Source organism: Protopterus annectens, chromosome 17.part0 (assembly GCF_019279795.1).
Source record: "Protopterus annectens isolate FY-2018-M chromosome 17.part0, PAN1.0, whole genome shotgun sequence".
NCBI classification, from domain to species: domain Eukaryota; kingdom Metazoa; phylum Chordata; order Ceratodontiformes; family Protopteridae; genus Protopterus; species Protopterus annectens.
Window position 1 is genome coordinate 604,815,089 of NC_056751.1, and position 21,593 is coordinate 604,836,681.

At 43.8% G+C, this 21,593-nt stretch overlaps 1 protein-coding gene across 1 annotated transcript in view; it reads right to left on the bottom strand.

Annotated features, from left to right (window-relative positions):
* The window catches only part of KMT5C (lysine methyltransferase 5C), a 955,038-nt gene that overhangs the window by 129,933 nt on the left and 803,512 nt on the right, over positions 1–21,593 (bottom strand). Inside the window, exon 9 of the mRNA XM_044059587.1 lies at positions 11,040–11,221. Within this exon, the coding sequence (XP_043915522.1) occupies positions 11,040–11,221 (182 nt within the window). The remainder of the gene's footprint in view (positions 1–11,039; positions 11,222–21,593) is intronic.

The following is a 21,593-nucleotide window of genomic DNA, read 5'->3' on the forward strand; positions in this document are numbered from 1 at the left end:
CTCTCTCTGTGAAAAACTAAAAAAGGAGGAATAGGCATGTGAGCCTATGTGCTGGATCTGCATGAGTCCAGCCAATGGACTGAGCTATGAAGGGATGCAGACCACCTGAACAGTCTCTTGATACTGGATAGCTAGTTCCCATGCCTGAAGAGCTAATCTGCAGAGATAAAAATGACCTTGTGCTTGCTCTACTGCTTGTTCTCACCAAAAGAAAGGACAGAACATCAACTTTATAAATTAGATGAATTGGTACTCTGGAAAAGAAAAGAGGAAGATGTTCAGAAGACAGGCAAAGAGATTTATGTCCAGAAAACACATCTCTGTGAAGCATCCACTCATGAGCATGTGTGCTGGACCTGCTCTATGAGGCTGTCACTAGATTAACGGCATGTAGACCACCTGAAGAGTCATTTGACAGTGGATAGCTAGATGTCATGCCTAAAGAGCTAATCTGCAGAGAACTTAGGACCTCATGCCCCCCTGCTTGTTGGTGTACCACATCACGGTGGTATTTTCCGTGAAGACTTTGAGGGGGCCCAAGGTGGAAAAAGGGAATGAAAAGCCTGCAGAGCCAGAAGTAGACCTCTCATCTTTTTGACATTATCTGACCTCTGATGAGGAGGCCAGAGATCATGGACCTTTAGAAGATCACAACAGGCCCAATACACTAAGTCTGAGATATCCGTGAACAGTTCTTGATATGAAACTGAAACTGAAGTCTGGAAGGAAAGCTTTGGACTGAGAGAGAGTTGTTTAATCCACCACTGAAACTCTTGTTTGAGACAAGGAAGAAGAGGAACAAGGGACTCCAGAGGGTGAAATGTTGAAGCCTCACTTATCTGATGTACCAATGTAGCTTTCTCATATGAAGCCTGGCAAAAGGAAGCATGGGAATAGTGACAACCATGTACCCCACAACCTGGAGAAACTCCCTGGCCTTAAGACAGGAAAGAAAAAAAAAAAGAGACTGGAAAAAGGTTGTCAGAAACAAAACCTTCGGAACAGGAAGAGAAGCCAACATGGGAAAAGTCTGAAGCCAGAACCCCAGGAAAATTTGATCTTGGGAAGGGTGCAGAACAAACTTCTTGAGATTTATGGTGAATCGCAGACTTTGAAAAAAAAAAGTTGTAAAGTGGAGATCCCACAACAGACTGTTGGGAGAGAGAGCCTGAATGAGTACATCTCCCAGACAGAGAAAAGTCTGTATCCCTTGAAGTCTTCAAAAGTCAATGACAGAAGTGAGGCATTTGGCGAATACCCTTGAGGAAGGGCAAAGAAGAGTACTGAAAATAAGACTACGAAACAGAAACGTAAACATTTCCTGTACATAGAGTGAATGAGAAATGTAAATGTAGGCATTACTGAGGTAGAGGAAAACCAAGAAGGACTGGGAAAGAAGAAAAGGAGGAAAAGGTCTGAAGAGACAGCATTTGGAAAGAAGGCACCTTGAGAAAGGAGCTGAGCAGAGAAAGATCCAGAATGGGTCTCCAAGTAGCCTCCTTTCAAGAAAACATAAACATTCAGGAGTAAAAATCCCTTCCCAACTGGGAGGTTAGAACAGGCTGAATGGTACCTTGATCCAAAATGAATCTTCAAAACCTCTGGAAAATGATAAAGCTGTTCCTGAGGAAGCTGTGGAATGCCCAAGAAGATGGGAAGGGAATTCCAAACCATGAAATTCCCCTGGCAAATAAAGGGCAGCACTCAAGAGTCTGAGGTGATCTGATACCAGTTTGGAAGGTTCATAGGTGTTTACTAAGCTAATGACCACAAGGGCTTTTTTTAAGCCTAGCTGTGCATCCCAAAATCTCTGACAACTTCTGGTACCCTTAAGTGTAGGCAGGAGCTTGGGAGATGAAACATTTACAAGCAGGGGCCTGGGAGATGAACCATTTACAGGCTGCATGTATCCACTTGAGACAAAGGTGTCAAACCAAAGATGAATTTCTTGTTCCCCATCCAGTTGTCCAAATTATACTTGAATTAGGATAGGGAGGAACTCTGCTTCACATGGATGGGGAGTTGTGCAACACAGAATGATTTCCTCACTACTGTACACAAGTGATGGTCAAACGCTACATTGCTGTATATGAGTCTCTAATTCTCTGACTAGTGGTTCAGCTATGGGGATTGTTGTCAATACCATAATTACCAGGGGTGGATGATTTCCCAAAGGACACTGTTACGCATTTCTTGGCATTTGGTTTTAGTCCATGGCTCTGACACCAGTTTGTCTGTGTCGGCCCTTCCTAGAGAACATTTGTGTCGGCGTGGGATTCAATGACAGCTCTTAATTTGCAATCATCTGCAAATTTAGTCAGCCAGAGGCCACTGACATTGGCCTTGACTTCAGATAAGTAAATGTCAAAAAGGTGCAGTCCCAGGACCAATCCCTGAGGGACTCTACTTACGAATGGCTTCTTTGTAGAGTTGGACTTCCCAATTCTAACTTCCTGGGTCCTGCCAGTGAGCTATCTGACTATCCACTAGGTGACGTAAGGGTTTGTACCTAACCTCTTGAGTTTGTCAGCAATGTCCAAGTGGGGTACTGTGTCACATGCCTTGGCCAGGGCAAGGTAGGCAGTGTAAACCTTTTTGCCCTCATCCACTGCTTTGGTGACCTTCTCAAAGAAGTCCACCAGGTTGAGTAGGCATGACCTGCTCTTGAAGAAACCAAATTGGGTTGGGTCTAGTGTTTGGAGGTTTACTATATCATTACTGACCACTTCCATGATAATTATTTCCATGGCTTTGCATACAAGACTAGTGAGATTTAGGGTCTGTATATGGCCCACCTTTGTGCAGAGGGATGGTTGTTCCTGTTCTGCATTCAAGATGCACGAAGCCTGTTTAGGAGGCTACAATTAAATAACAATTTCAGAGGGCCTGATAGGTCATATTTCATGCTATTTAGTGGGCATCCTGGAATATTGTCTGGGCCCATTGGTGCAGTATTCTTGGCCTTAGAGAGAGCACTAAGGATGTGTTCCCTAGTGATAGCAGGGGAGTTTGATACTATTTCCTGAGGTTAGGTTGAGGAGGAGACAGGAGTAAAGTTGGAGTTGAATTTGTCAGTCAGTAGGTTTGTTATATCTTTTGGCTCAGTATAGGTGGCTCCATTTACAATGAACTCTGCACACAATTCTGTATTGTCTTTGAGGTTGCATATATACTTAAAGAATGCCTTGTGGTTGTCCTTGGCCTGGGAGGCCAAATGTACCTCAGATTTTGCTTTGGTAGACTTCATTTGTCCTCTGAATTGTTTCTTTAGTTTGACGAGAGTGCTTTTATCTTGCTGGGTGCTGCAACTCCTAATTTATGCATTGATTTTCTTCCTTCTGTTATGCAGCCTATTGATTTTGTGATTCCACCACTGTGGCTTGTTTTTTTTTAGGTTGGTTCTGTACTTCTTCCTGGTGGGTACAGCTACCTCTATGCAGCTATTAACATGCTTGTATCGGGTTTTTGTGACAGTTCCGCATAGTCAGCAGTGTTCTTAGGGTTTGTTAGGGCTTGAAATTTTGCCAGGTTCTCACTTAGTAGCAGGACGTTAGTCTTAGAATAGTTCCCTGAATATTCCAGGGTTAGCTGGGGGTCCAGGTTTTATTTTTACTTCAAAGGAGACCATTTTGTGATCTGACTTTACCAGGGAGCCAGTGTGTAGTGCTCTCCCATATTAGTGAGGACCAGATTCAGTATGGTTGCACCCCTGGATGGTGAACTGACAATCTGAGCCAAGGAGTTTGCGTTCATAAAATCTATGAATCTCTGTACCTGTATGTTTGGTGTCGTATATGATTCTCGATTAATAGTGATGTAATTAAAGTCATCCATGAATATGGCACTGGGTTGGATGATGAATGTTTCCAATAAGTTTAAATACATAGTACAGATTTCCTGGATCATAGAGGGGGACCTACAGCTTACAAGGAAGTGGTATTCAATTTTGACTATGGTGATTTGAACATGGAGAAGCTCAAGTGCATTGTCCTTTTTGACCAGCCTTGGGATATATTTATTTTTTATGTAAACAGAGACAGCTCCACCTTTAGTTCCTGTTTGTGCAGTAGATGAAACAGGGAAAGGCTAAGAGACAAGGAAATCTAGCAAATAGGAAAATGAGACCAAATGTTAAATGGAGACAAGCTTATCCTGAAAGGAAGGCTTCTGAGATGAAGAAATCTGAGTGGATTTAGCACGAGGAATACGCCTAGATCCCTTCTTAGCCTTGGGAGGTGGGCAAGTCTGTCTGCAGACAAAGGTGGACTTAGAAGGGTAATTATCTCTGGAATTTGGGGATAGCAGAAAAAATATATGTTTGAGTTCCTGCAAGCCCTTTATTGTCCAGAGAGGCACCCAAATGCTTGACTTTAATATCATCAGGTAAAGTTTGTATACGGAGCCAAAGATAATGCTTCATCACAAAACCAAAAGCAGCAACCCTGGAAGAGGCATAAGCAGCATCACAGCTCCATTTTATAGAGTGACGGGCAACTTGGGAAGTTGATCCAAGAAGGTAAACAGCTGAGGCCTTCCCATCAGTATCAGGAAGGTCAGAGACCACCAAAGCTACCAGAGAAAGAATGGCCTAAACATACCTCGTCATGTGGGTTTAGTAATTAATAGCCCTAAAAAGACAAGGAAGCAACAGTATATACTTTTTAAACAACCTCTCCACAGCTTCACTATCCTTATCTGAGGGAAGGAGTTTAGTATATTGCAAGAGTTTAGAGGGCTTGTCAGAGGAGACTGAAACCACAGAAGGATCAGCAGAAGGGCACTTACACAAAAATCTGCAATCCTCAAGGCACCTTATCGAACCAGTCAGTTTTCTTAACAGCTAGGGGTTGAGAATCAGAAGCCAAAGAGGCAGCAGAAAAGGTGTCCAAAAGGGCTGCCAAAACAGGCAGAAAAAGCAGAATGCTAAGAAGACTTCGTCTGTCAATGTTCATCTCTTTACTGAATGTCAGAGACCTGGGAGCAATCCCCTTTGAAGTACATCATCATAAGAGCAAAAGTATCCCCAAAGAGTCTGGACTCAAAGAATCCTCTTCCTCAGAACCATAGTCTAGAAGAATCCAATTCCCTACGTCTTCTTAACAGGGATGGAAGACCAGGGAGGAACAAGAACAGACACCCCTTGTCGAAGCTTTATAAAATCTTTCTGGCCTTTTGAGGTTAAAAGTCTGTGAATCGAGTAGCTGAGGAAGACTAGAAAGCACCAAAGAAAGCCTTCAGAATTGAAGGGATAGGTGAAGGGGCTGGAGTGCCTATTTCCAAGAGGCTTCAATGTCTTTTCTTTTTCTTTCGGCTGCTCCCATTAGGGGGTCGCCACAGTGAATCATCTGTTTCCATTTCTTCTTGTCCTTTGTATCTTGCTCTGTCACACCAACCACCTGCATTGTCCTCTCTTACCATATCCATAAACCTTATCTTAGGCCTTCCTCTTACCTGGCAGCTCCATCCTTAGCATCCTTCTCCCAATATATTCAGCTTCCACTCCTTAGCACATATCCAAACCAATGCAATCGCGCCTCTCTAGCTTTGTCTCCAAACCGTCCAACCTGGGCTGACCCTCTAATATACTCATTCCTAATCCTGTTCATCCTTGTCACACCCAATGCAAATCTTAACATCTTTAACTCTGCCACCTCCAGCTCGGACTCCTGTCTTTTCTTCTGTGCCACCATCTCCAACCCATATAATATAGCTGGTCTCACTATCATCTTGTAGATCTTCCCTTTCACTCTTACTGGCACCTGCCACAAATCACTCCTTACACTCTTCATCACTCACTCCACCCTGCCTGCACTCTCTTCACCTCTCTTCCACATTCACCATTACTCTGAACTGTTGATCCCAAGTATTTAAACTCATCCACCTTCACCAACTCTACTCCCTGCATCCTCACCATTCCTCTGTCCTCCCTCTCATTCACATATGTATATTCTGTCTTAGTCCTACTGACCTTCATTCCTTTCCTCTCCAGAGCATATCTCCACCTCTCCATGGTCTCCTCAACCTGTTCCCTACTAACTACAGATCACAATATCATCTGCAAACATCATAGTCCATGGGAATTCCTGTCTGATCTCATCTGTCAACCTGTCCATCACCACTGCAAATAAGAAAGGGCTCAGACCTGATCCTTGATGTAATCCTACCTCCATCTTGAACGCATCCTTCACTCCTACCGCAGACCTCACCAGTGTCACACTGCCCTCATAAATATCCTGTACCACTCTTACATACTTCTCTGCCACTCCCGACTTCGTCATAAAATACCACAACTTCTCTCTAGTCACCTTCTCTAAATCCACAAAGACACAATGCAACTCCTTCTGATCTTTTCTATACTTCTCCATCAACACCCTCAGAGCAAACATCGCATCTGTAGTGCTCCTTCCCAGCATAAAACCATACTGCTGCTCACTAATCATCACCTCCCTTCTCAACCTAACTTCCACTACTCTATCCCATAACTTTATGCTGTGGATGATTAATTTCATCCCTCCATAGTTACTACAGCTCTGCACATCACCCGTATTCTTAAAAATTGGTACCAATACACTTCTCCACTCCTCAGGCATCCACTCACTTTCCAAGATTCAAAATTTCGTTAAACAATCTAGTTAAAAACTCCATTGCCATCTCTCCTAAACACCTCCATGCTTCCACAGGTATGTCATTTGGACCAACATCCTTTCCATTCCTCATCCTCTTCATAGCTGTCTTTACTTCCTCTTTGCCAATCCACTGTACTTCCTGATTCGCTATCCCCACATCATCTAATATTCTCTCTCTCTCGCTCTCTTTCTCCTCATTCATCAGGCCCTCAAAGTACTCTTTCCATCTGTTCAACACACTCTCCTCACTTGTGAGTACACTTCCCTCGTTATCTTTTATCACCCTAACCTGCTGCACACTTTTCCCAGCTCAGTACCTCAGTCTAGCAAATTGGTATAGGTCCTTTTCTCTCTCCTAAATGTCCAACCTTTCCTACAACTTGCCATACACCTTATCCTTAGCCTTTGCTACCTCTCTCATCATACGCCTCATCTCCTTGTACTCCTTTCTGGCAATCCCACTTCTTCACCAACCTCTTTCCTCTGTACATTCTCTTGTACTTCCTTGTCCCACCACCAGGTCTCCTTGTCCTCCTTCCTCTGTCCAGATGTCACACCAAGCACTTTTCTAGCTGTCTCCCTTACCACCTCTGCTGTAGTTGCCCAGCTAACTGATAACTCTTCACTGCCACCCAGTATCTGTCTTAACTCTTCCCTGAACTCCACCTCACAATCATCCTTTTTCAACTTCCACCAGTTGATCCTTGGCACTGTCCTCACTCTCCTCCTCCTCCTCTTGATCATCAATGTCATCCTATAAACCACCATCCTATGCTGCCCAAATATGCTTTCCCCTGTCACCACTTTACAGTCTCCAATCTCCTTCAGACTGGCCCTCCTGCACAGGATCTAATCCACCTGTGTGTGTCTTCCTCCACTCTTGTAAGTCATCCTATGCTCCTCCCTCTTATTAAAATATGTATTCATCACACATGCCCATCCTTTTCGCAAAATCCACTACCATCTGATCTTCTGCACTCCTCTCCTTAACAACATACCTACCCCCATCACCTCCTGAGCCCCTCTTTTCTCTTCACCAACATGCCCACTTGAAATCCACTCCAATCACCACTCTCTCAACCTTGGCACTCTCCACCATTTCATCCAACTCACTCCAAAATTTTTCTTTCTCATCCGCTGCACATCCAAACTGAGGAGCATATGCACCAACAACATTCATCACCACACCATCAATTTCTAGTTTCATAAACTTCACTCTGCCCAATACTCTTTTGACCTTCAAAACACTCTTTAGCAGCTTTAGCCCTAGAGAATGCCTTAATAGACATGGATGCAGGAGGCCTGGCTGCACCACGTGCTGGTGTAGTTTTGTCTAAGGGAATGGTGTCGGAAGGTTCCTGGACACCAGATTCCAATGGAGATTCAACAACCGATACAGTAGTGGCCTCCAGGGCCGAGGTTGTCGGTTGTACGGTTTCGGTGGATGGTAGTACCAAGGACTCGGTTTCAGCCGAGACCGAGACACTCGCGGTAGGCCTGGCCGTGGTTTCAGTCGAAACCACGGACTGCGTGTGTCGGTCCTTGCCCTTCCGTTTCTTTATTAAATGTGAAGTCGGAGTCTCCGACGGCAGTTTTAGCCCCAAAAAATTCCTCTGCAAACTCCGACCGACGTCTTAGAGTGCGTCGGTTGAAGGAAGCACAGGCGGAACAGGCCGAGATGTCGTGGTCTAGGCCTAGGCAAGGCAGGCAGTAAGAGTGGAAATCCTTATGAGGTATTTGTTTCCCACAAGTTAAGCAATTATTAATTTTATCTGACATCGGCTGAGGCAAGAAAGAGTCCCCAACGGGGTACTTAGCTTTTGAAGTCTTCGGTTCAGCTGAATTACAGGAGCTGGCCGACCGGCACTTGCGAACTGCTTCTGCTTCGGGCACCACGCGGCAAGAAAGACTGAGGAAGATGGCGTCGGCTGACGCTTTTATACCCCAGGTGCTCTGACGTCGGGGAAGGGGCGACATCAGCCGACGCCGGACTCAGACTTTGGAATCCGGCCGACCGAGGGGCTGCCTGAGGCAGGACAACCCATATGTGATGACTGCAGATGCATCCTTGAAGGACATACCTCTTGACATGCTGTTCCTTCAGGATAACCCCTACCCCATTTCTCTTCCCATCCACACCATGGTAGAACAATTTGAACCTGTCTCTGATACACCTGACCTTACTCCCCTTCCATCTGGTCTCTTGCACGCACAATACATCAACCTTCCTTCTCTCCATCACAACAGCTGGCTCTCTCCATTTACCAGTCATACTGCCAACATTCAAAGTTCCTACCCTCACTTCCACACCTCTAACCTTCCTCCTCTCCTCCTTGCCTCCAGGCATCCCTTCCTTCTCCTCTTCTCCTCTGCCCAACAGTAGTCCAATTTCCGCCAGCACCCTGTTGGTCGTCATTGTTAACCTGGGCCTCAACCAATCTGGTATGGAAATCTGTATTGCTGTCTGCATATGTGATTTGGCAAAGATTTTACAATGGATGCCCTTCCTGACCTAACCCTCCCCATTTATCCGGGCTTGGGACTGGTACAAAGAAATACATTGGCTTGTTCATCCCCAGTGGTTGGGTTGCTGCAGCACCTTTTCTGCACCTTTGAAATCTGTCTATAACCCCACTCAAAAAAGTGGGATTCTAGACAGATTTCAGAGGTGCAGAAAAGATACTGCAGCACACTCAAAATGTTTCAAGTTTATAATTGTCTCTCCAAATGAAGCAGGGAAATGCAGTTTTCATCATCCTATTGGATTTGGTCAGGGGAGTGTATCTGAAAGGAGTAATCCACAGAATGCTCAGCCAGAAGCATCTTCATAAGAACATGAGTTCACAGTACTTTCATGGGGTGTAGAAGGAGGAGGATGGGCAGAAAATGAAAGAGGTTTTATGACCATAATGGTCTTGAGAAAAGTCTATCCATTCCTTTTCCCTAGACATGGAGAAGAATAAGCATGCTTATTTTTTGTCATTTCATTTTGGTGCGAAATCTGCCTGCAAGAAGTGGGGAGATTCAGACCTCTGCCATACCTCCATTAACTTACCAGGGATCTCCTCCTTAACTAGAATTTGTGGGATGCCTTCCAGGCTCTCTGAGATTGTGCTTTATGGTTCATATTTTTGTATCACAGCCAATTCCTCAGTCTTAAGACCCTCACGATGCCATGTCGGCCTTTGGTGGGTTCTTGACAGATGGCAACAGATGGAGTTGGGACATACCGCATGTTCTGGAACCTCAGCGAGTGTGTCGCACTCAGAAAAGGCAGATTGAGCATCCAACCAAGTCCTTTTGAGTTTTTTCTTGAGGAGTGGAGGTATGTCTGGAGAAGCAGGATCCTCCATCTTAGATGGGCCGAACACTTCAGACTTTGGGTTCCCAAGAAAGTCTTAAATGAAGCTAAACAGGAATGCAAAGTCTTTGGAACAAAGGACTGACAGACAGAACAGGCTTTGTAGTCGTGTTCTGTGCCAAGGAAGAAGAGACACTCAGTATGCAGATTTTTGTAAGGGATTTGCCTACTGCTACTCGCACTTGCCCCTCCTAGCTGACATCTAAAACAGATACAGCACCAGAAAATAAGTAAGTAAAGGAAGGTTCCCGAATGAGGCACTTAACTGTCTTTAATGAAGCTATGGTACACCGATGACCAAACAATAATCAGTTTGACGGATATGCAACCTGCTTTTGGGCTGCGAGATAATCTGAGAATATACACTCATACATCTGCCTGTATACCCCTACTCTTATGAAATGAGGTCACACTTTGGATGTATGATCTAAAGAATGTTTTTTAGTGCCCTGGCTGGAAGTCAGCAGTGATAACCCACTTGATTGGAATATTGCAACAGTAATTTCAGTCAGACATCTATGGTATTTCTCCCAGGTGTTTACTTCTTTATGCCAGGGCATTTCCTGAAGGGGGGTTGAAGGCATATGAGGTTAAGCAGCCTACAGTGACAAATTATACATTCATGAGACAAAAGACAGCAAAATGGGGATCTCAGCAAACAAGCAAATTTAGAGACATTTTACATATTAGATTAACTAGAAAACAATGCAATGCAAAACTGTAGAAAAGGAGGAACAAACTGAAAGTACAACAGATCCCCACCAACTTTATCTTTTGGCATGTGCTGATGCTCACCCAGTGCTAAGAAGTCTTATCTCTGCAATTCCAAAGACAAAACACACATATTATGTTTAGGGCAGATAAATGAGCTTCAGTCCTCATTAATGTATCTGCTGTAGCAACCTCTTCAGATAAGACACTGAAAAACGAGCATAATGTAGCAGATTGCAAACAGATCGCTATGGATATAGAAATGCTACTTTTCATACACACCAAAGTGAGCAATCAAGAGAGACAAGAAAGTCTGAGAGTTTGGAACTGAAAGTAGTTACCATGCAGAAGCTCCCTCTTGAAGTTCTGCTTTCTATCAATAGCACCACTGAGTGATTTGCTGAGGCCACTGACGTCCTTCAGTCTATGGAGGCGGCGGTCTGTTTCTCGCAACCTGTACTTCCCACATGAGGTAGATTCTGAACCAGAGGGGTTCTTTTTTTTAAATGCTCCTTCTCCACGCCTGAGAATAAAAAATACGAAAAACAATGGTCAACTATAAAATGTTAAAGTAACACTTCAAAAGAATTGTTCTCACACATACATTTAAACAAAAATGTTAGGCAGAAAATACAGTTGTACAAGAAAACATACCCTTGCAGTAGATGTTAGAATGATCACTGCTTCAGTAGCTTTGGCTATATGGGTTATATCTTGCACAGGATATAACAGCTGGCCAGCTTCCAAAGTTTCCTGGCACCTTCCACACTCTCAAACTGTCAAGTCAGCTCTAGTTGAGCTGACTAAACAGACAGGTTTTGGCATGCAGCCCTTCAGAGCTTTCATGCAAACAGAGATGGAGGCTGATTCCTGAAAGGACAATATTAGGAACAGGAAAAAAATTACATTTGGCGCACACCAGACAACAAGCGGGTGGAGGCAGGGAATGGCTAATGCAGAAGTGATCATTCAAACATCTACTGTTACAATAAATTTACTTACACAACTGTACTATGTTCATCATATTGATCACGGCTGCAGTAGCCTTAGCTATATGGGTAGGTTACCCTAGTTTACTACATTTGGGAGGTGGAAGGAGAAGGGTACAGAAGCCCTTGGAGAATGGTCCTAGCAAAGCCTGATCTAGAACTATGGTAGGAATCAAGCTTATAACACTTTGTAAAAGTATGTACAGAGAATCAAGTTGATGCTTCTGGTCAGTCTAGTATCAAACCCTTCCAAAAAGCCATAGATGAAACAAAGGCCCTGGTAGAGTGGGCCTTGACCTGCCTGGAATAGTTTTGTTATGATGAGTATAACAAAACATAATAGCCTGAGACAATCATTTGGAAATAGTCTGCTTTGACACAAGGTTGAACCTCCCTCTTTATTTTTACAAGAAATGAACTGTTCATCCGAAGATCAGAAACATTTGCTTGTCAAGATAGTACCCAAGTTGTCTGTGGATATCCAAGGAATGGAGTATACTTTCTCCATTTTTAGGTTCAGGAAAGAAAAAGTACAGTTGTGCACACTTACCATAAATGTAGATGTTCGAGTGTATTCACTGTTGCAGTCATTACATTTGGGTAATCTGCAGGCAGGTTGCCCTCAGTCGGCCTGATTAACAAAGTCTTGGGTCCTGTGTCGGTTGCTGTCCCTTCTTCCATGACGTCAGGGGCATAAAACATGCAGCCGATGCCATTAAATCAGTTTTTCTTGCCCCAGATGTCAGGTGCCCCCCAAATGGGAAGCAAAATATATATGTATGTATGTAGATATATATATATATATATATATATGTTGTATAAAAAATACAAAACATATACCTCCAAACAAAAGCAAATACACCAAAAAGGCTTTTAAAGATAGTAACAGAAATGAGAGGTATAGTTAGAGAAAAAAAGGGGCTGGAGGGAGGGTAACCAGGACTACAACAGTGAATACACTCGGACATCTACAGTTATGGTAAGTGTACACAACTGTACTATGTTCTTCATGTTTCACTGTTGCAGTCATTACATTTGGGTAAATTTCCAAAGCTATGGTTGGGAGGATGGATTTATACAGCATTAGGAGCAGCTATAAGGCCCTGCAGGACAGCAGTGGCAAAGCCTGCTCTGGATTTAGAGAAGAGAGATAAATGGTAATGTTTGGTGAACGTATGAACTGAGCTCCAGGTAGCAGCTTCTAGAATGTCTCTGGTAGGAACCCCTCTGAGAAAAGCTGCAGAAGTAGATGCATCCCTGGTGGAATGACATCTGATCCCCTTGGGGCCAGGTTTACCATGGTGCATATAGCAGAAACTAATTAAATGGCTTATCCATTTGGAAATAGTCTGCTTTGAAATAGCCTTTCCCTCTGCCCCTGCAGCAAATGCTACCAGTAATTGTTCAGATTTTCTTACAGATTTTGTCCTGTTTAAGTAGAATCTTAGTTGTCTGTGCACATCCAATGAATGCAGAATCCGCTCACCTTGTTCTGTGGATTTGGGAAGAAAGTTGGCAGATTAAGGGCCACACTAGACACCACTTTAGGCATAAAGGATGGATTGGTCCTGAGAGCCACCCTATCCGGGTAAAAAATAATGAAAGGCTCCATTGCCATAAGAGCCTGTAGTTCTGAAATCATTCTAGCTGAAGTGACTGCTAAAAGAAAAGCTGTTTTCCAAGAGAGAAATGTTAGTTCTGCAGTAGCAGCTGGTTCAAAAGGAGGTAGAGTGAGTTTTTCCAAAACAAAATTGAGGTCCCATGCAGGAGTTGGTGCTCTCCTGGGAGGTCTTAAATTTTTGGCCTCTCTGAGGTACTGCTTTAGCAGAGGATGAGAAAAGAGGGGAGGCTCTGTGTTGTAATGAGCTGAAATGGCAGAGGCATTGATTTTTATGGAAGAAAAAGATAGGCCCTTGTGAAGCATCTCAGTTAAGTATTGCAGAATCTAAGGAATATTGGGCATTGCTGTGCTTATTCCTTGTGCTTGGTTCCAGGCACAGAATCTTCTCCATTTGTCAGCATAAGATTTTCTAGTACTAGGCCTTCTAGCCTCCAAAATGACATCCATCACAGTTTTTCTGAGAGATGTAAATGGTGAAATTAGTTGATTAGCCATGCTGCAAAATTCAGAGTTTGGTGCTGAGTGCGCAGAATGTGATAGTTTTGCTGAGACAGTAGGTAAGGTCTCTGAGGCAGGTACCACGGAGGAAGGTGTGACATATTGCGTAGGAGTGGGTACCAGTGTTGGCGAGGCCAGTCTGGAGCAATCAGAATCATTTTTGGTTTTTCCTGTCTGACTTTTAGTAAGACCTTGGAGAGCAGAGGCAGAGGGGGAAAGGCACAGACTGATAGCTTTTTTCCAGCTGAAGGATAGAGCATCTACTTTCCAAGCTTTTTTGTGATGAATCCTTGTGCAGAATTTGTCCAACTGATACTTCTGGGGTGAAGCAAAAAGATCTATGTCTGGGCTCCCCCATCTGCGTGTCAACGAGCTGAAGATTTGTGGATCCAGTTTCCATTCGTGTGGGTGCATAAGATTTCTGCTTAGTTCATCTGCCAGAGTATTTTGCTTTCCTGGGAGGAACTGAGCTTGTAGATGTATTTGCTAAGTCAAGGTCGTGTTCCACAATGCCATGGCTAGTCTGCAAAGGGGGTAGGAATGGGTACCCCTCTGCTTGTTTATGTACCACATGACTGTGGTGTTGTCTGTCTTTATCAGTAGTTGTCCTGGATGAAGATAGTCTTTGAAGGCTGTCAGAGCATTCTGTACAGCTAGCATCTCTTTCTGATTGATATGTAGGTGCATTTGATTTGGGCTCCACTGGCCCTGAATGCATCTCCCTGCCAGATGCGCCCCCCAAGCATGATATGATGCGTCTGTAGTCAGGGTTTGGGCGGCAGGGGGTGGAATGAATGACAGCCCCTTGTTTTGGTGGCAGGCCTCTGCCCACCAAAGGAACTCTAGCTGCAGGCAAGGAATGATAGGAATAATTGTTTCCAGGCTGTGACAATGTTAACACTATAAGCTTTTTAGGTACCACTGAAGTTTCCTCATATGCAGTCTTGCATATGGAATTAGAAGAATGCAGGAGGCCATGAACCCCAAGGCCTGCAGAATTTGTCTTGCAGATAGCTGGGTTTTTGTGGTCACCTGTTTGAAGTAAGTCTACAATTGAATCTGTTTTTCTGGCGTAAGGTAAGTCATCTGGGCAGCTGTATTCAAGCTTGCACCCAGGAATGTAATTATTTGAGAGGGTACCAGTTGTGATTTCTTTTCGTTTATGGTGTACCCTAGACAAGTTAGAAGCCTTTTTACAAATGCCAGATGTTTTAGAAGAGTGGCCTTGTTTTCTGCCTGAATTAGACAATCGTCCAGGTATGGATAAATATGAATATTTCTTTGCCTGCAAAATGCAATTACTGGTGCCAGGCACTTTGTGAAGACCCTGGGCGCAGTAGATAAGCCAAAGGGCAGTGCAGAGAACTGGTAATGCAAATAGCCTGCGTTGAAGCGGAGGTATCTTCTGCAAGATTCCCTGATTGGGATATGCAGGTAAGCCTCTTTTAAGTCTAGAGTTACCAACCAGGCATCCTTGCCTAGCATAAGTAGTAACTTTTGGAGAGTCACCATCTTGAATTTCGGAATGTCCAGAAATGTATTTAGAATGGATAAGTCCAGAACTGGATGCCATGACTTGTCTTTTCTGGGTACCAGGAAAAGTCTTGAATAAAAACCTTGTCCCTTTTCCTTTTCTGGCACTGGCTGAATAGCCCCCATAGTCATGAGGGACATAACTTGTTTCTGGGCCTCTGCCCACTGATTTGGAGGCAGATCTGGCCATCCGTTTGGGATTGACAATGTGTGGAAGTGAAATCTGTATCCCTGGGATACTACATTTAAAACCCATTTGTCCTGGGTAATCAGTTGCCAGTTTCATGCATGAAGTGCCAGTTTTTCCTCCCAAAGGGGCGGCCAAAATATAAGTGCTTGGTGATTGCAGTGGAAATTCATTGAGACTGTTTACCGTAGGAAGGTGCCTTGTTACTACCAGATTTGGAGGTGGAGGCACCCCATTGCTTTGTTCTATAAGTTCCTTGTAACTGAAACCTGGAGCCTTTGGAATGTCTAGGTTTGACCTGAGCGGCTCTAGTGGGTACTGGAAAGGACCAGTACTTAGTAGGTCAGTGCCAACTGAACCTGGGTGGGTGCACTTTTAGGAAATCTTTTACAGTTTGCATAGATTTAGCTTTATCTTCCATCATTTTCAAAACTTCTTCAGCCTTATTACCAAACAGTGTCCTGTTGTAAAGGAGCATCCAACAATTTTGCTTTAACATGGTCAGGCAGATTTTGCTCCTTGAGCCAAGCGTGCCTTCTTATCACAGATCCAGTTACAGCAGCCCTGCAACAGGCCTCCCAGGAATCAAAACCACATTGAAAAGTATGTTTTCCAACTTGTTCAGCTGAATGCAATAAATCCTGCAACTCTTTATTTTCCACAGTCAGAAATCAACATCATTTTCTGTTTAAGTAAACCCATGACATGCTGTTGATATTTAAGTATATGAAATTGGCAGTTTAAAGCCCTGATTTCCAAGGTTGCAGACGTGTAAACCTTCTTATCCCATCTATCCAGCGCCCTGGAATCTCTATCAGAAGGGATAGGATTTTCAGCAGTAGAAGCTTTAACACCTTTGGGACCCTGAGAAATGGTTTCAGGGTCAGCAGTAGGGTTGTTAAAGAGGAATTTGCGGGAGACAGGAACCCTGTAATATGTGTCTGGCTTACTAGGAGCCAGAGGCAGGGAATCAGGAGTCATACTGGACTCTGAGAAAACATCATCAACAATGTCTAGAACAGGAGGTATAACCAAAGGCCTATGCTGAGGAAGAAGTAGGAAATCCCTACGTCTCTTTTTAGATTCTGAGAAATCCTGACTCTCCCAATGAAAGTGTTCCCTTAAGGTATGCAAAGTTTCTCCAAAAGAAAAATCCTCAGGAGGAGGAGCAGAGGGGATGGAATCTTCTGCATCAGAGTCCTCATAAGTGGGAATAGATAATTCCTGATCAGAAGAGGAATCAGAAGAAACAGAAACCTGATCTGAAGATTCATAGTCAGTGCCTTGCCTAGGCCTCTTAGCAGAAGGGGGATGGGTACCCCTGATCAAGGTAATTAAATCCTCAGCCATTTTTCATCATTTGTTTTTTAGGGATTGGGGCCTGTACACGTGGCCCAAGCATAGTTTTTAGACATAGAAGTAGTTTTTGGCCTTAGTTTTGAAGATGGTGTCGGTTTAATATACAAATCTTTAGGCCTGAAAACACCCTCAGAAGCCGGTGCCTGCTCAGCGGCTCCGGACCCATCTAAGGTAGAGACATCCGCGGGTTCAATACTTAATGTATCTCATGGCATACTCTGAATGGGTCTCAGTAGAGGCCTGCGAATGAAAAGTAGCGCATATCAGGGGCTGCGAAAGCACCTCACTAAGTACCGGCGAACCGGCGACTGACTTAGGAGAAGCTTTGTCGTTGGTTTTGGACCTCGACGGTCTGTCTCTGTCTTTTTCTTTGCATTTTTTAAGTATTCCGATAGTCGGATTGCTAACCGATGATATTTCTGGATAGTTAAATCTCGAGCCAAAATATTTAGAAGCAAAAATATAATGACATTTAATACTGCGTTGATTAAATTTAGCACAAAACCAACAGCAAGGCACGTTGTGGTCAGGGCCTATGCAAGGAATACAGTACAAATGAAAATCCTTATGAGGTATTTGCTTCCCACAAGTAATACAATTATTAACTTTTACTGACATTGGTAAGGAGCAAGAAAAAGTTTCCCGAACGGGGTACTTAGCTTTTAGTTGAAGACTTCGGTTCTGAAACTCGAAAACGAAAATTTCAGGAGTTGGCCGACCGGCACTTGCGAACTGCTTCTGCTTCGGGCACCGCACGGCAAGAAGGGTGTCGGCTGCATGTTTTATACCCCTGACGACCTGACGTCATGGAAGAAGGGACAGCAACCGACGCAGGACCCAAGACTTTGTTAATCGGGCCAACTGAGGGCAACCTGCCAGCAGATTACCCAAATGTAATGACTGCAACAGTGAAACACGAAGAACATCAAGGAGATGGACAGTCTGGCTTAATATAAACTCAGATACCACTTTAGGCAAGTGAGACTATATCCTAAGCTAACACGGCTAGTCTGCAGAAGGGGTATGACCCCGTTCTCCCCCATGCTTGCAGATGTACCAGATGACTGTGGTAATGTCTGTAACCACTTGAAAATGTTCCATGAACTACTTATGATTTAGAGAATTGAGTGCCTTGATCAGGGCAAGCATATTTATGTGCTTCCGTCTGTTCTTGGAATCCCACACACCTTGCACTTTTGTCCCTCCTAAAACTGCTCCCAAAGCAAAATCCAAGGAGTATGTGGTGTCTGACTGCTTTGGAACAGGGAAAGAGAAAGGAAACCCAGATTTAAGGATATTTGTTTCTTGCACCAAGTGATTTCTCTTCTGACAACCCCAGCACTGGGATTTGAAAAGGCAAAGGATGTTGGTGCAGGAATCAGAGAGACTTCATATACCACTGTATCTTTTTCAAGTGGAGTCTTACCAGGGCTATCATGAGAAGCTAGTTATGTCACACTTACCATAACTGTAGATGTCTGAGCAGATCAATGTTGCATTACTGATTTTTGTGTCTTCCTGCCATGCAGAAACCCACGAATGGCCTGATTTCCAGAGTTTTTGCATTACCCCTAGCTGATGAACAATCGAAGACTGACATCTGGCCATCAGGGAATACAAAGGATGCCTGTTGGTGTCATCTTTAGGTCCTTCTAAGCAATGAGCAAGCAGTATGAAGCCTGACTGAATCTGAGTGAGGAGGAGGAAAATCATAGGATGGAGAGAGGGATGCTGGAGATAAGAGGACTATCTGCTGAGAACTCCTCTACCCCCTGCACCCAGCAAGGTGGAGAAAAACAGTTAGCAGACAGAGAGGTTGGGAGTATGTACTTTAACAATGATCTACTTGAACATCTACAATTACTGTAAGTGCTACACAATTGTATTATTTTCTATGTAGTCAGTGTTGCAGGACTGATTTTTGGGAGGATTCCAAAGTCAACAGGTGGGTGCATGGTAGATCCATCTGTATGACCCTAGGAAATAAGGTTTTGCAGGATGGCAGTAGCAGTATCAAAACCTGCTCTAGCCCTGGAGACATTGGCTAGGATACATTTTGTAAAGATGTGCACCGAGTTCCATGTGGCTGCCTCTAAGATTGCCTGTGTAAGTACTCCTTTGAGGAAAGCAGTGGTAGTTGCCCTATGTCTGATGGGGAATAAACAAAAGTTATGTACTTACCATAACAATAGAACTGTGTTGTCTTTTTCCATTCTTCCTCAACAGATGGGTCTTCGGATCCGACTTCGGATGCTTCGGTCCTTTGGATCCACAGCCAAGGCTTCTCCTCTTACCCATAATCCCCTCCTAGCAGTAACATTACCTCAGATCGCACTTGCCTGGGACTCCATAGAGAATAATAATAATGATAATAACAACAACAATGATAGCAATTCATACAAAGCTCAGAAAATTCATAAACAGAAGCTATTCTGCTCTGGGGCTAAAAGAGGATAAGACATGGCTCAGGAAGCAGACCTTAGTGTTGTTCCTGGAGCTCATAACATAGGAACTTCTATATAAAGGAAGGGGGATTGAGTTGAGAAAGAACAGAAACGAACACAGACATATCATTATGATAAGTGCACAACTTTCGTATCTGATGCTGTCTTTTCATTCATTCCTCAACAGATGGGACAGAGTACCCTGCTACTTAGCCCATAAGATAGTCTCATGGAAGGATACTGCAGAGGATAGATGAACCAAATGACACCATATTCCTGGAAAGCAAGTCCAACTTATGACGACAGATGAAGGTATGAACATTTAACCATGTGGCAGCAGCACAGATATCATCAAATGAGGTCCTAGAAAAGAAGGCTGTGGAAGTAAAAACAGATCAGAATGTGCCTTTGGTGGTTTTAGGTAATGGCAAACCTTTATCCTTATATACACGAGAAAAGCAAACAGCCAGCCAGCCATCTAGCTATAGAAACCTTTGAAACATCTTTACGCATTTTAACTTTAGAAAAAGAAGACAAAAGTACAGTTTTGTACCTACCATAAATGTAGATGTCCGAACTGGATAGCATCTGCAGTCATAACAAGTGGGTTGTCCTGTCGTCAGGCAGCCCTGCAGTCGGCCGGATTCCAAAGTCCGGGTCCGGCTTCGGCTGATGTCGCACTCCACCCGACGTCATCTCTGCTGGTCTTCGGGTATAAAAGCATCAGCCGACGCCATTTTCCTCAGTGTTTCTTGCCCCAGATGCCAGTAGCCCTCTTGCAGGGTAAAATTTTGGATAGATGCCAATGTTTCCAAATAGATAGAGGTAAACACAACAATAAGCATATATGTACATATATACAAACAAATACACCATAAAAGACTCCCCCCCAACAGCTAGCTATTAGGAGGGTAAACACCCTAGGAGTACCACAGAGGGGAAGGAGGGAGGGTAATCCTGACTGCAGATGCTATCCAGTTCGGACATCTACATTTATGGTAGGTACAAAACTGTACTATGTCCTTCATGGATGCATCTGCAGTCATAACAAGTGGGTAGAATACCATAGCCAACTACGGGAGGAGGATAGAGGTAGATTATGGTGTGTTTAAGATCCCTTGCAGTACAGCAGTGGCAAACCCTGCTCGGGATCTGGAATAAAGAGGCAAATTATAATGCTTGGCAAATGTATGCACGGAGGTCCAAGTAGCCGCCTCAATAATGTCTTTGGTTGCCACTCCTCGTAAGAAGGCTGTGGTAGTGGCTGTTGCCCTTGTAGAATGAGGTCTTATGTTCTGTGGAATTGGTTTTCCATGGAAGGAGTAACAGTATCGTATGCAATTTCCTATCCATTTGGAGATTGTCTGTTTGAAATAGCTTTTCCTTCCCTTCCTGTTGCATAGGCTACAAAAGTTGGTCAGTCTTTCTGCTATTTTTTGTTCTGTCCAAGTAGTAGCGTAGCTGTCTATGTACATCCAAGGTATGCAGTATTCTTTCCCCTCTGTTTTGTGGGTTGGGAAAGAAGGAAGGTAGGTGGATTGCCTGGTTTAAAGATACTCTGGATACCACCTTAGGCATAAATGTAGGATTAGTCCTCAAGGACACTCTATCTTGGTGGAAAATTAGGAAGGGTTGCACTGCCATTAAGGCCTGTAGTTCTGAAACCCTCCTTGCTGAAGTAATTGCCAGTAGGAAAGCAGTTTTCCATGACAGGTGTAGGTCTGCTGTTGCTGCTGGTTCAAAGGGTGCTAGTGTCAATTTTTCTAGCACAAAGTTTAAGTCCCAAGCTGGTAATGGTGGTTTCCTGGGAGGTTTTACATTCTTGATTCCTCTGAGGAACTGCCTGAGCAAAGGGTCTTGAAAAACAGGAGGATCAAAGCTGTATTCTGCTGAAATAGCTGATGCATGTATCTTGATGGAGGAGTAGGAAAGGCCTGAATGAAGAAGTTCGGCCAGATACTCCAGAATGTTAGGCATATCTATGTTTGACACATCTTTTCCTCTTTCGGTACTCCAAATGACAAACCTTTTCCATTTTCCAGCATAGTTCTTTCTTGTTGAAGGTCTGTGCTTCAAGAATAATGTCTTTAACTCTTTGGGAAAGTTCTGGATTAGCTGCTGCTATGTGATGTTCCATGCAGTCAGTTGCAGCGTTTTTAGGTTTGGATGTATGATGCTGTAGTTGTTCTGAGTTAACATCAAAGGCATCAGGGTATTGGCCACATGTTGTTCGAGACATGCTCTTCAGTAGTGGGTACCAGTGT